This window comes from Eucalyptus grandis, chromosome 8 (assembly GCF_016545825.1).
Source record: "Eucalyptus grandis isolate ANBG69807.140 chromosome 8, ASM1654582v1, whole genome shotgun sequence".
Classification (NCBI taxonomy): Eukaryota; Viridiplantae; Streptophyta; class Magnoliopsida; order Myrtales; family Myrtaceae; genus Eucalyptus; species Eucalyptus grandis.
Genome location: NC_052619.1, coordinates 65,688,412 through 65,701,143, shown reverse-complemented (window position 1 = coordinate 65,701,143; position 12,732 = coordinate 65,688,412). Strand labels below are relative to the sequence as shown.

At 39.7% G+C, this 12,732-nt stretch overlaps 2 protein-coding genes across 2 annotated transcripts; one reads left to right on the top strand and one right to left on the bottom strand.

Annotated features, from left to right (window-relative positions):
• The first annotated feature begins 1,578 nt into the window (after positions 1 to 1,578).
• LOC120287448 (5-methylthioadenosine/S-adenosylhomocysteine deaminase-like) lies at positions 1,579 to 2,115 on the top strand. Its single transcript, XM_039300250.1, has 2 exons — positions 1,579 to 1,786; positions 1,859 to 2,115. Exons 1-2 carry the CDS (start codon positions 1,579 to 1,581, stop codon positions 2,113 to 2,115), a joined length of 465 nt encoding a protein of 154 aa, XP_039156184.1.
• Positions 2,116 to 10,770: 8,655 nt separating this feature from the next.
• On the bottom strand, positions 10,771 to 11,383 carry LOC120287447 (proline-, glutamic acid- and leucine-rich protein 1-like). The gene is made up of 2 exons (XM_039300249.1): positions 11,225 to 11,383; positions 10,771 to 11,136 (listed from the first exon to the last, which is right to left on the bottom strand). The coding sequence occupies exons 1-2, from the start codon at positions 11,381 to 11,383 to the stop codon at positions 10,771 to 10,773; spliced, it is 525 nt and encodes a 174-aa protein (XP_039156183.1).
• Between the last annotated feature and the right edge of the window lie 1,349 nt (positions 11,384 to 12,732).

Genomic DNA, 12,732 nt, shown 5'->3' with positions numbered 1-12,732 from the left:
TCTTGTGCATTCCGGTATTCTTGGAAAAAGATCCCACGAGTTCTCCACTTATCTGGCCAAAATTTACTAGAGGGAAGATTTACTGAAGAGAAGATTTCTCTAATTGATTGGCTTCCCTCATCTTTGCGGAAATCGTGACCCCCAAGTTTCAGATTCTCATGTGCGCAGATTGATAATCGAGCACGTTCTGAGGATTTGTTAATCCGTGTGCCAACTCGGAGCATGTTCATGGCTTCTTGAGTTCAAGCATAATAATGCTAGCTCATATGAAATTTATTGGATAAGGACATGCTTTACAAGAACTAAACATGCAAAGTAAAAATTGATATTTATATTTTTAGAGATCGGTTTGGATCCATAATTTTCTTATGCAATAAATGACTAAATGTGAAGCTAAAATTTAGATGTCAATATTAAATAATAAATAATTAAAAATTATTACAGGATCAATTTCTTCGAGAATTTATGGCTTACAACCAGGTACTAGCAAAGTTTCTTGGTAAAGAGAAATGATGGCGATGAAAAAATTGTCATTAATTTTTTAGAAAACAAGAAACACCTCTTTTTCAGGGCTTTGCTAGCATAACATTTTTTTGTTATTATAAAAATAATAACTTATTGGAGCTATAAATTCTTTAAAAAAAATTGGCTCTACGCACCATCAAGCTTCAAAACAATTGCAAGTTTTGGTTGTCCTTATTATGGGATCCAGCTCGTGTTTGTGTCCTAACTCCTAATTAGTCTATGAGATCAGTAAGATATTTCATAGGTCGAGCTTCATTTGATGCTGTTAGTTATATGGAATTTCAAAGTGCAAACACTAAGAATTCTCGACTCAAGTGAGTTTCCGAACTACAGCATTTGAAAAAGGCAATGAAATGAGATTTTTTTGGTTTGTGGCAATTGTTATGACCCTTCCACCAATTGAAACCGCTGAGGTCCATTTAAATGGAATTAAAAAAAAAAGTGCACATTTTGTTCCATTGCTCTTTAAGATTATAATTTCGGAAAAAGAAAGAATTACATGACGGTCTTTAATTTACTATGCAAATGGCAATATATTTTGGACAAAAAAATAAATAATAAATAATTAGAAATTCTTATATGGTCAATTTCTTCAAGAATTTATGACTCACAACCAGCTACTAGCAAAGCTTCTCGATAAAGAGAAATGATGGTTCATTAATTTCTTAGAAAATGAGAAATACGTCTATTTTTTAGGGCTTTGTTAGCATAACGGTTAATAATAACTTATTATAAGTCACAAATCCTTAAAGAAGTAAGTCTTATAATAATTTATATTTATTTATTATTTAATTCTTTGTGATATAGTATAAATTATTATTTTTGTAATAGATTAAAGGCAATTGCATTATCATTTCTCTCTCTTTTTATTTATTTTTTTTGTGGGTCGAGTTTCGATTTCTACATGAAAAGCTGAGTCGCGCGACGACAGCGAGAGCGGTCTGCTTTTTCAACTTAAAAATATCCAATCCAGCACCAGGCAGTGTCGTGCTCCCTCTTCTGGCTGCTCAGCACAGCAAAAGGGACCTCAAAGCTCCAGACCGACAATCGAACATGGAAGCTCCCGGAGGCTTGCCGATCCTGCTCCTCCACAACGCCACCGTCGTCACCATGGACTCCGAGAGCCTCGTCTATGGCAACTGTGCCGTCATCATCGAGCGCGACAGGATCAAGGCCGTCGGCCACTTGCCCGACCTCCTCCGCCGGTTCCGCGGCGTCGCTAGCGAAGTCGTCGACCTCCGCGGCCAAATTCTACTCCCAAGTCCTCTCCCTCTGCGTACTTTCGATTCGGTACTCAGAAAGCAGTTCTGACTCCGATTCATTAGTGAACCAGGCTTTGTCAACACGCACGTGCACACGTCTCAGCAGCTGACGCGCGGGATATCCGACGACGTCGATCTGGTGACCTGGCTGCACGACCGGATATGGCCTTACGAGGCCAGTATGACCGAGGAGGACTCCTACGTCTCCACCCTGCTCTGCGGAATCGAGCTCATTCACTCCGGTGTAAGCGCGCCGGACTTTGCGGGATTTTTCGACTCCAGTGTTTCGTTGCGGTTTTCTGGAATTGCGATCAAGATGTGTTGGTAGTTTGTTTATAAAACAAATGAAAAGGTGCATTGTCCCACGTCGAAAAGATGTGAGTGCAACGTGGACGAGATTTGGCACTAACCAACAATCATTATTTTTATTTATTGAAAATTCGGATTTATTTCTATAAAAATTAATTATAAAGTCTTATTGAAATAGTGCGATTGTTCACGAAATGTTACGATTATTTTTATTTATTATTTATTTAATTTCGAATTTTTATGTTTTTTCAACGTAAAAGACGTACTTGTTCACGAAAAGTTGCATTTGTTCTTTTGCAACTTTTGAAGGGTTGCCTCTATTCAAAAGACAAAGATAAGTACGTTTGTTTTGAGATCAAACATAAATCTTCTTTCATTTTTTTGTTTCTTTCTAAAGAAACTAAAGCCATTGTTTCCAATTGTTTCCCATGAGAGACCCTGGAAAAATACTAGAATTATATTCTTATTTGAAACTTTGTTGTATCCTGGAGAAAATTTATCGGTGACCATTAGCAACTTTATGGGGGTAAATAAATCCTTAAAAAAAGTAATAGCACGCCTTAAAATTCAACTTGATTACTCTAAATATCCGACTTCATTGCTCTACCTAATTCTAAGTCATATTTTTCCAACATGATATTGTGTTGATTTGATGGAGCGGGACACTTGCTTTGCTGAGGTAGGAGGGTAGCACGTTCCTGGGATGGCTAGAGTGGTGCAATCGATGGGCTTGCGCGCGTGCTTGGCTCAGTCCGTCATGGACTCTGGTGAGGGCTTGCCGGCATCTTGGGCTGTTCGAGCTGCCGAGGATTATGTGCAAGTTGCTAAACTGAACGAGTGCTATCAATAAGTAATGCGTTAAGGAAGTGTTTGTCTAGACAAAGAAAGTGTCTTTTGGGGCTAAATTGGACTTAACAGTAGTAGTTCAGCGCGACAGTTCAACGCTATAGCTGTGGTTTTGGCTTTGACGATGGTAGTTTTTGGTTTTTTTTGGCATACATGCACGGACAATGCATTAATTAAACAGAAGATAGATAGAAGGTTTAAATCAACAATGGACTCCTTGAAGAATGTGACCATAGAGTTAGATATCAAACTTGTATAGAGAGTCCTAAAAGGACATGCCTAGTGTCCCTGAGAAGTACTAAATGGACATGGATAGAGGCTTAGTTGCTGTACAGTATTGTTGTCCTCAGCAGTTGTTTTTATAATGATATTCAGCAGCCGTGATGAAATAAGTAAATTTTTAAACTGTAAACTATTGATTTATTGAACAAGCCTTAAAAAAATAATAGAGAGCTTTGACTTGGGAAATAGTAGTGCCCGAGTTCTTTTTTGATTTACTTACTGCGGAAACTCCTGCTTTCCATAATTCATAGAATCACAGAGATTATATCACAGTATAGAGGACATGATTTCTTTTCTATATCCTTCTGCTTTGGTCATTGCCTTTTCTGTAGGATTGAATCTAGATGCCTCGCAATGTCTCCTTGGACTCTATTAGCTATAGATATCACAAATCTCGTTATTTGTCTGGACAGATATTGCCATTGAGTTGAGTAGATTTTCTCGTTTTAGTTATTGTTGACACCTAAATTTTGCGACCCAATTAGTCATTTATTGCATAGAAAATTAGGGGTTAACTTTGTCCTTGGAAAAATATTAATTGCATAGCATATAGATTTAGGTGCATTTATTGTACATTTGCATTTTTTGCATTTATTTGTTGGACCGGTGGCGGATGGGTTCGAATTGATTCCCAGTTCAACTTCCCACGTTCCTCCTGGTGTGCTTATCTCGTCACTGCGTCCCTGGTGTTATCCTTGGTGTCTCCTGCACATCCGGACATGTTGCAGCTTCTTATTGATGATGATGCCACCTCAAGCAACACACATATAACTCTTTCAATTGTCCTTTTACACCCGTCTAATGCAGAAATTTCCCGTGTGCAGATTCCCCGGTGTTTGAGAACGCTTACAGTGTGATCTTGTTCTTATTGCCAATTACTCATCGCAGTTGTAGACACTTCGCTGAGATGGCCACGCCACTCATTGACACCATCACCGCACGAGTCTCTCATCGTGCGCCTACCCGAGAGTCACCTGCTGGAGCCAATCTCACAAGGCGCCGCCATGCCGAGGCCCCTTAATACTCGACCAGTTTTGAATCAGCCCCTGGTCGAGTTTAACTTTGCTTTCGCAGATCTTCCCGATGTGCCCAACGTAGACATCCCCAATAAAAAGACAACAGTCAACTCTGAGAGGGGATTGACCGTGTTATATTGTATTTTTATTGTAGTGGGTCCAATGTATTACTCGGCAATACATTGCTGTTTTGCTTTCCTCTTCGTTGGATCCAACGAAATCAACAAAATTCGTTGGGTCCAATTCGGATTACTTGCAGATTTCTGTGGCCTTGTTGAGAAGTACAAAGTTCCTGGAGCCGGAATCCATCGACGGTCTCCTTGAATGTTAGGGGTTCCCATCGAAATTGACATTGTCCCGTGGTTCGTGGTCCTATTTAGCCACCATCCAACACGTTCTAATTTGGAATATTGTGAATTAGGTAAGGATCTTGATTAATTCTTTTTGTTTCCCAATCCGAAGTATTCCTTGATGAAATCCTTGGCTGGTCACAATTCAACGAGTCAGGATTGACAGTTCGATTTTCGCGCTCGAAATCCCTTGCAAAAATCGACAATCCAATCTCAAGCCCAAGATTCGATTCGCGATTTATTTTTAAAATTGGTCAACCAGATCTCATGCGCGAGATATGGTTCGCAAATTTTTAGATATCAACATTATCTTGCTTGATTTAATGTTGTGGTGTTTTAGTCAGTTTTATTTTCGTAAAAGGAAAAGGAAATCCAAAAAAATTGAATTAGGTTTAGGTTTGTTTTTAATTATCTTTGCATGTTTAGAATAGGGGTTTTATTTTCAATCATGAAAAAGGAAACAAAAAAAGTGCATTCATTTAGGTTGTTAGTTTTTTTATTTATTTGAATTGCATGTTTAATTATGTGTTAGTTTTAATTTCGAATTTCATAAAGAAAAACACAAAAGAAATCATTGTGCATATTAGATTATAATTGCATGTTTCATTTTAAATTTAGATCATCTTTTTAGATAAATTGCATTTTAGATTTAGATAATGTCTTAGTTTAAATTAGGATTTAATATGACTTAATCCCTAGTTTAAATTAGATAGAATCTTAGTCTATCTAGATCATTTTTGCATTATTTTTCTTAAATTTCGAATTTCATAAAATTTGTCTTAGGATAAATTAGTTGCAATTTCTAGGATAGATTGCATTTTTTAGAATAGAAAAATCATGTGCACGTCATATAGAATTAGGTCCATGAAATGCACGTCATTTTAGTGATTGTTATTAGGTTCATTTCTAATTAAATTGCTCGTCATTAGAATTAGGTCATTTTGACTAATTTAGATTGCATATCTAATTGTTGCATGTTCATTAAGAAATCATTAGTTTTTTTTACTCATTCATATAGTTTAGGACATATTGTCATGCCATATTATTTCATATTAGATTAGAAGCATTGCATTGTATTGCATATGGATTATGTTCTCGTTTAAAAAAAGTGAAAACAAAAATTGAGTAATTGCTTGTTAATTAGAAATTATATCTAGGATTGCTTATATGAATTCTAATCTAACAACGCAGATGCTTTCGTTGCTATAAGGTAAGTCCTACATTTTATTTATTTGCTTTCTTGGGTGTTAAATTGGTGGTTTGCGCACCTGTGTGATCATCTCACATGTTAGGAAAGTAAATTAAAATTGATTTAAGCTGCTTGCAAAAAAAAATTTGAAAATAAAAAGAAATGGTACCGAAAGGACATTAGAGAAATCTAGCGTAACTAAGTCTCCGTACGCAAATCTCTGGTTCATAGGAGTAAAGTAAATATCCCGTTACTTTACTTGGGTTTCTAATCGACCCATCAAAAATAGATTAGTGGCGACTCCTGATTGAAAATCATTTTCATGTTAAGAACTTGAACCTAAAGTCGTGAATTGGTATAGGCTTGGGAGAGCCCGAGTTAAGTCTAGGCTTAACAATCCATTAGTCAAACCCTAGGTGGTTCACACCCGAAAATTTGGTTGCGACAGTTATATTTGTATGAAACTGCAAAATAGGCTTCGCTTTTTCCTCACATGACTAGCTCTAGTTTCAACTGCATTCAAAATTGAGTCATAGCTGCTGTTGACAATTTACCCATGGCAATTGGCTTAAAGGATGCAGTCACACAAGGAGCTCTACGAGAAGCATCATATGATACTGCTGATGGATGGATCAGAATATGGCTTGGAATCAGGCAAATTATGAATTGCACTGATGAACTACTAATTACAACAAGGGATACTGCAAGAGAATTGAAAACTGGAATTCACATGGTACTTGTTCTTTTATCACTCAACTTTCTCGCTAGAGCATCACGGTGAACAGGCTTTGTCCTCACACGTGCTCGAACCTGCTCCTGTTCGCGTTCCTGCTGTGGGATTGTTCCATGAAGAGGCTCAAGGTTCGTCGTAGGATTTGAGGTTTCTTTGTTTGTTTCGTGCCTCGGGTCGATGGATCGATTTGATCACATCGGAATCGCTTTCTACGGACGGTAAAGACGGCAGTGACGTCAGCGGCGGCGGTAGTTGATTGCGGAAGGAGAAGGAGGAGAAGAAACGTAGAAGTCGAAATGCTCGGAAAAAAACAGAGGAAGTCGCCAGCGAGCTCTCAACCTCTCAAGTCCCGACTTGCAGTACAAGGAGGGAGATTAAATGGGTTCATTTTTAATGGGTTGAGAAATGAGTTTGAGAGCAAACCCATTTAAGACCCATTTATCTCAGCCTCTTTATTTTTAAAACCCATTGTTGGTGTTTTGGAAAATAAAGCTTGACCCATTAACGACCCATTTAACTAAAAATGGGTAGAGGTGTCAAAATGGGTCATTGACCCCTTTATGGGCCCATTTTTAGTTAAATGGGTCATTAACGGGCCAAGTTTGAATTTCGAATCTCGAGCTCTCTCAATTAAGTTCCACTCCTTAATCAGTATATGAGCAACTAAAGACTTTCAACTCAAAGCACTGGCGACCTTATTCGCCTTTCCTGGATGATACAAAATATCACAGTCGTCGTCTTTTAGCAACTCCATCCATCGACAGTGTCTCTTGTTCAACTCATTCTGAGAGAATAAGTACTTGAGACTCTGATGGTCCGTGAAGATCTAAAACTTTTCTTCATACAAGTAGTGTTTCCAAATCTTCAACACAATGATAATCGCTGCGAGTTCTAAGTCATGTGTCAAATAATTCTGTTCATGAAGTCTCAACTGGCAAGAAGTGTAGAAAACAACCCTACCATGTTGCATCAGCACACAACCCAATCCTTTAAATGACGCATCACTATAGATCTCGAATCCTCCAGGATCAGATGGAATCGTCAGCACGGGTGCAGTAGTCAGCTTTTCCTTAAGCTCTTGGAAAATATCTTTGCACTTGTCTATCCACAAGAACTTCTCTTCCTTCTTCATGAGCTTTGTCAGAGGCGATGCTAACGATGAGAATCCTCCCACAAACTGTCTGTAATACCCTGCTAAACCTAGAAAGTTTTTGATTTCTGTCACTATAGTCGGTCTTGGCCAGTTGATCACAACTTCAATCTTGTTCAGGTCCATTGAAATTCCTTCACTTGAAATCACATGCCCTAAGAAAGCAACACGAGCTAACCAAAACTCTCACTTGCTAAACTTAGCGTATAACTGATGAACTCTTAGTGTCTACAACACTAGTCTCAAATGACTCATGCTCTTCATCACTTCTTGAATAAACTAGAATATCATCGATGAACACGATTACAAACTAATCTAGGTACTCCTTGAATACCCTGTTCATTAAATCCATGAAAGCAGTTGAAGCATTCGTCAACCCAAATGACATCACTGTGAACTCATAGTGACCATATCGAGTATGAAATGCTAACTTAGAAAAGTCCTCCTTCCTAATCCTCAGATGATGATATCTCGTCCTCAGGTCGATCTTTGAGAAAATCAACGCTCCTTGAAGTTTATCAAAAAAGTCATCAATCCTTGGCAGTGGATAGTCGATGCACAGGCGCAACGAACCATCTTTTTTCTTTACAAACAGAACCGATGCTTCATAAGGTGATGCACTAGAACGAATAAATCATTTATCTAGTAACTCTTACATCTGCACCTTCAGTTCCTTCAATTCAAATAATGACATTCGATAAGCAGCTTTAGAGATTGGCTCTGTCCCAAGTGCTAGTTCAATCACAAACTCTATCTCTCTTTCTGGCGGTAGACCTGGCAATTCTTTTGGAAAGACGTCTGGAAATTCTCGTACCACAACTATGTCTTCCATCTTCAGCTCCACAACTGTCGTATCCACGACAGTTGCCAGGTAACCTTGACAACCCTCATCTAATAGACAAGTTGTCTCTTGCGACGAGATCATGACAATCGAGGGTCTTCCTCGATTCCCGACAAACTCGAAGCTCTTACCCCCTAATGGGTCAAACTAAATCGCTTCACAATAGCAATCCATTATAGCTTGTTGCTTGGTGAGTCAGTCCATGCCGATTATCAAATCAAAGTCATACATGGTTAGGACTAACAAGTCTATTTTCCCCTTTCGCTCACCAATCGCTAACTTGCAACCAAAACGACTCAAAGCAGCAATCACTTTATCCTTCGACAGTGTAGATATGCAAACTACCGACTCAAGCAATACAGGATTCAACCCTAACAACTTAACATACTGCTCGGCAATAAAGGAATGGGTTGCTCCCGAGTCAAACAAAGCATAAGCTAGTTGGTCATTGAACAATACCATACCTATGATCACGTCAAGCGCAACTTCTGCCTAACCTTGTGTGATAGCATAAATTGTGCCCTGGACTGGAGGTCTCAGCTATCCTCCCAATGGCATGTTCTGAGGGGCATACCCTTTTGTCTATTTTATCGGTGACGGCGGTTATAATTGAGGTTGCCCTCTTTGCTTCCTCGGAATATTTCTTGCAATGTGACCTTGTTGGCCACATTCGAAACATGCTCTTGACCTGGCGGGGCATAGAGTTGACCCGTGTCACCTTCCACACGAGCGACATGTATCAATCCTATTGGGCATCGGCCTACTAAATCCACTCCTCTTGAAGGGTGGAGAATGGGATTTACCTCCAGGCATGGGTCTTTTTCCCTAGCGAATACTTTCTCAATGAGAGCTAAACCTCAATCCATATGAGGCAGCTCTCTCGTTCAGATCCTTCTCAATTTTCTAGGCTCTCCGATATAGATCGTTGTAAGTCTTCAGATCCAAAAGGACTAAGGTGCTTCTCATGTCCGGTCTAAATCCATCCCTAAACCTTCTCGCTCGGTTTACAGGGTTCTCAATTAGCTCAGGGGCAAATCGTGAAAGTTCAGTGAACTTCGCATCATACTCATCAACAGTTAAGGAACCTTGGCGAAGGTGTTGAAATTCAGCCATCTTCACCTCCCTGGCGGTCTCAGAGAAATACTTATCATTAAAGACTTCAAGGAAAATGTTCCACTCCTGAACAGCGCCTTCTGGAAAGATCGTTTCTCGAATAGTCATCCACCAAGTGTTCGCAACTCCCTCCAGCTAATAAGTTGCTAAAACTACTTTCTCTATCTTGTTGCACATCAGCAATGCAAACGCTTTCTCAAGTTTCTAAACCCATAAGGCAGCAGCTTCGGGATCTCCTGTCCCGGTGAACTAAGGTGGGTGCAATTTCAAGAATTGCTCCACCAGCTTGTGGATTGGTTTTTCAGTGACCACAACTCCTAGCGAACCTCCAACAGGTACGGCGGTAGGTGCAACAGCAAGGGCGGCAGCGGTGACAGCGGCTTGAGCCGCGGCTTCAACAACAGCGGCTTGGTTCTAAGCTTACTGATCCATTCTGTTACCCAAGACTTCAAGTACACGCATGATCCCGTCAAACCTGGGATCATCAGGGGCTACTACCCCAGCACCAACAAGAGGTGATGTTTCTCCATTAGCGCTAGCCACAGCTGGCGCTTTACCACGGCCTCCTCGGGCACCGACCATGGTTGGCGTTCTGCCCCAATTCACAACCCTATTGGCCCTTTTAGCAGGAGTTCTAGGCTCCTAATTGCTCATGGTGTAGCTTTAATCAACTAACACATGCTTCCAATTCAATACCAAATTAGAAATAGAGCGATTCAAACAACAAGTAATTCTAGCATCCAGCTAACACAAACATGCACCAGCATGAATTTAAAGGCCTTTCTTACTACTATCCCAAAACCCATTGCTCCTTATCACTCCAATCTTGAACTTCGCTCTGATACCACTTAAATGGGATGTCAGGTCCCGATCCTCAATTGAGTGCTCATCCCTCACCCAGTCGATTAATAGCGACGTCCCAAGACGCATCACCGACCTCTTTTATTTTAATACGCATGTTAAAGCAGACAATAATCCCCAAACAATAAAACATTGGGATAGAAAAGTATACCATAATTTTCACAACGTGAAAACACGTAACCACACTTTTATATAAGGCAAACTATAGTATAATACAATACTATTCACAAGTTTGATCTACTATATATCCGATCAAAACCCAAAGTTTGCAAAACAGGATGGGATCTCAGTTCTCATCCGTTCCCATCCGGGTCGTACTCAGGATCCTCCTCAAGGTCATCCTCCTCTGACTCCTCTTCACTAAGCTCATTTTCTTCTAGCTCCTCTTCTTCTTCCAATTTGTCCTCAAGCTCTTCTTCTTCAAAATTCACCTCTGGCTCGTCCTCAGCTTCCTCTGCTACAGGTTCTGCCTCTGGCCATTCCCACTCCTGATTGTCCTCCTGTCCCTCCTCTTGCTCGACTATCTCCCCTTCTTCCGGCATGCTCCAATTGGATCTCGCTACTGAGTACACAGGTGGCTCAGGCTTGCTCTCAAGCTTTGGGTCCTTTGCATCCACTACTGACAGATCCTTGTGATCGGCTATCCCCTTCCCGAATGTCTCCTCCAAGACAAACATAGGCACATCAATTTCAAGCATAGGGCCCAATCTTCACCCATCGTAATATTCATGATACCATGACCAATACTTGTAGAGTCTCAAGGCATCTGTTCCCGATGGTCAACTGAACTAGGACATAGTCCAATCCTTCAGGATGAGGATGAATCGGGAAGTGGGTCTCCATCTCTGTGACTTCCACTGGAACACCAAAATGTCTAGGAGAACGAGGAGGTGGAGGTGCTGCCATCTAGGGGATTGAAATGGTTATACAATAACCATTGAAACCACGTCTCAGCAAGTTCTACCCCCTAAGACTCGATTAGTAAACCAATACGCTAACCGGGTTGCCTATGCACACACAGGTCAGAGGACTTACCTTGACCTCAGATTCCACCTGCATATTAGCACAATTCAATAGTCACCCAAACAATTACATCACAGATTGATATCTCGATCAATCGACTTAGTCGATTACATGTCAATCGGACCATCTCAATGTCATTTTCATTTATATTATACAATTCCCAGTATAATATACCTAGTCACCTTACTATGCATATCTTCTAAGGCACCATTTTCACCAAGGTGATATACAATGAACACTTTATGTGCATGCTCTAGGGCGTCATTTTCACCGGGGTGATATACTTAATCACAGAGCTAATATAGACAATTTACATACATGCTCTCGGCGTCGTTTTCGTCGAGGTGATATATTTAATCACAGAGCCAATATAGACAATTTACGTACATGCTCTCGAATGTCATTTTCACCAAGGTGATATATTTAATCACAGAGCCAATATAAACCATTTACGTGCATTCTCTTTCAGGCACTATTTTCGCCATGGTGATGTACTAAATCATCGAGCCACATATGTTCATAAGTCACATGCATTCTCTTTCAGGCACCGTTTTCGCCATAGTGATGTACTGAATCACTGAACCACGTATGTCCATAAGTCACATGCATTCTCTTTCACACGCCATTTTCGCCGTGGTGATGTACTTTAATCACCGAGCCACGTGCTACCTAATTCTCCCTTAACTTTAACATACCCGATAACATTATACCCGATTGGTCTTAGCCAAGAGTATAATCAGATCACTCTTACAATTTTCTCCACTTTATAGTCCATCCACAATCAATTCAATTCAACGTAACGTAGAGCTCCAATAAATAAACGGACTGCACCACGACAATCAGCATAAAATTCTGGTCATTGGTTATCTCTGTCTAATTTTTAGAGAATAAATAGTTAATTAAATTAATTTTGAAAATTAATAAATAAATACTAAAAATCCAATTTATGCCCGTAATGCCTAATTAGATGCCAGAACAAATCGGGAAAAATCTCTATATGCATTCAATAAATAATATATGCTATCATCTAGCTAATTACACTAGTCAAATGCCTAACATACATCATAATTAATTAATAATCACTAATCTACTCTAATCTAACCACCTAATCCTACTTAATTAACACTAATCAATCCTTAAGCATAATTAACAAACTAAGCAATGATTAGTGAGCTAAATTCACCCGATTAACAATCCGCTCGGATTGAAATGTTAGGAACGTCATAAGGGAC

Coding starts and splice junctions, on each gene's coding strand:
- LOC120287447 (XM_039300249.1), bottom strand. CDS start 11,383: ATGGCAGCACCTCCACCTCCTCGTTCTCCTAGACATTTTGGTGTTCCA. Junction 11,137..11,224: donor GATGCCTTGAGACTCTACAA/GTATTGGTCATG, acceptor GTCTTGGAGGAG/ACATTCGGGAAGGGGATAGC.
- LOC120287448 (XM_039300250.1), top strand. CDS start 1,579: ATGGAAGCTCCCGGAGGCTTGCCGATCCTGCTCCTCCACAACGCCACC. Junction 1,787..1,858: donor CGGCCAAATTCTACTCCCAA/GTCCTCTCCCTC, acceptor TTAGTGAACCAG/GCTTTGTCAACACGCACGTG.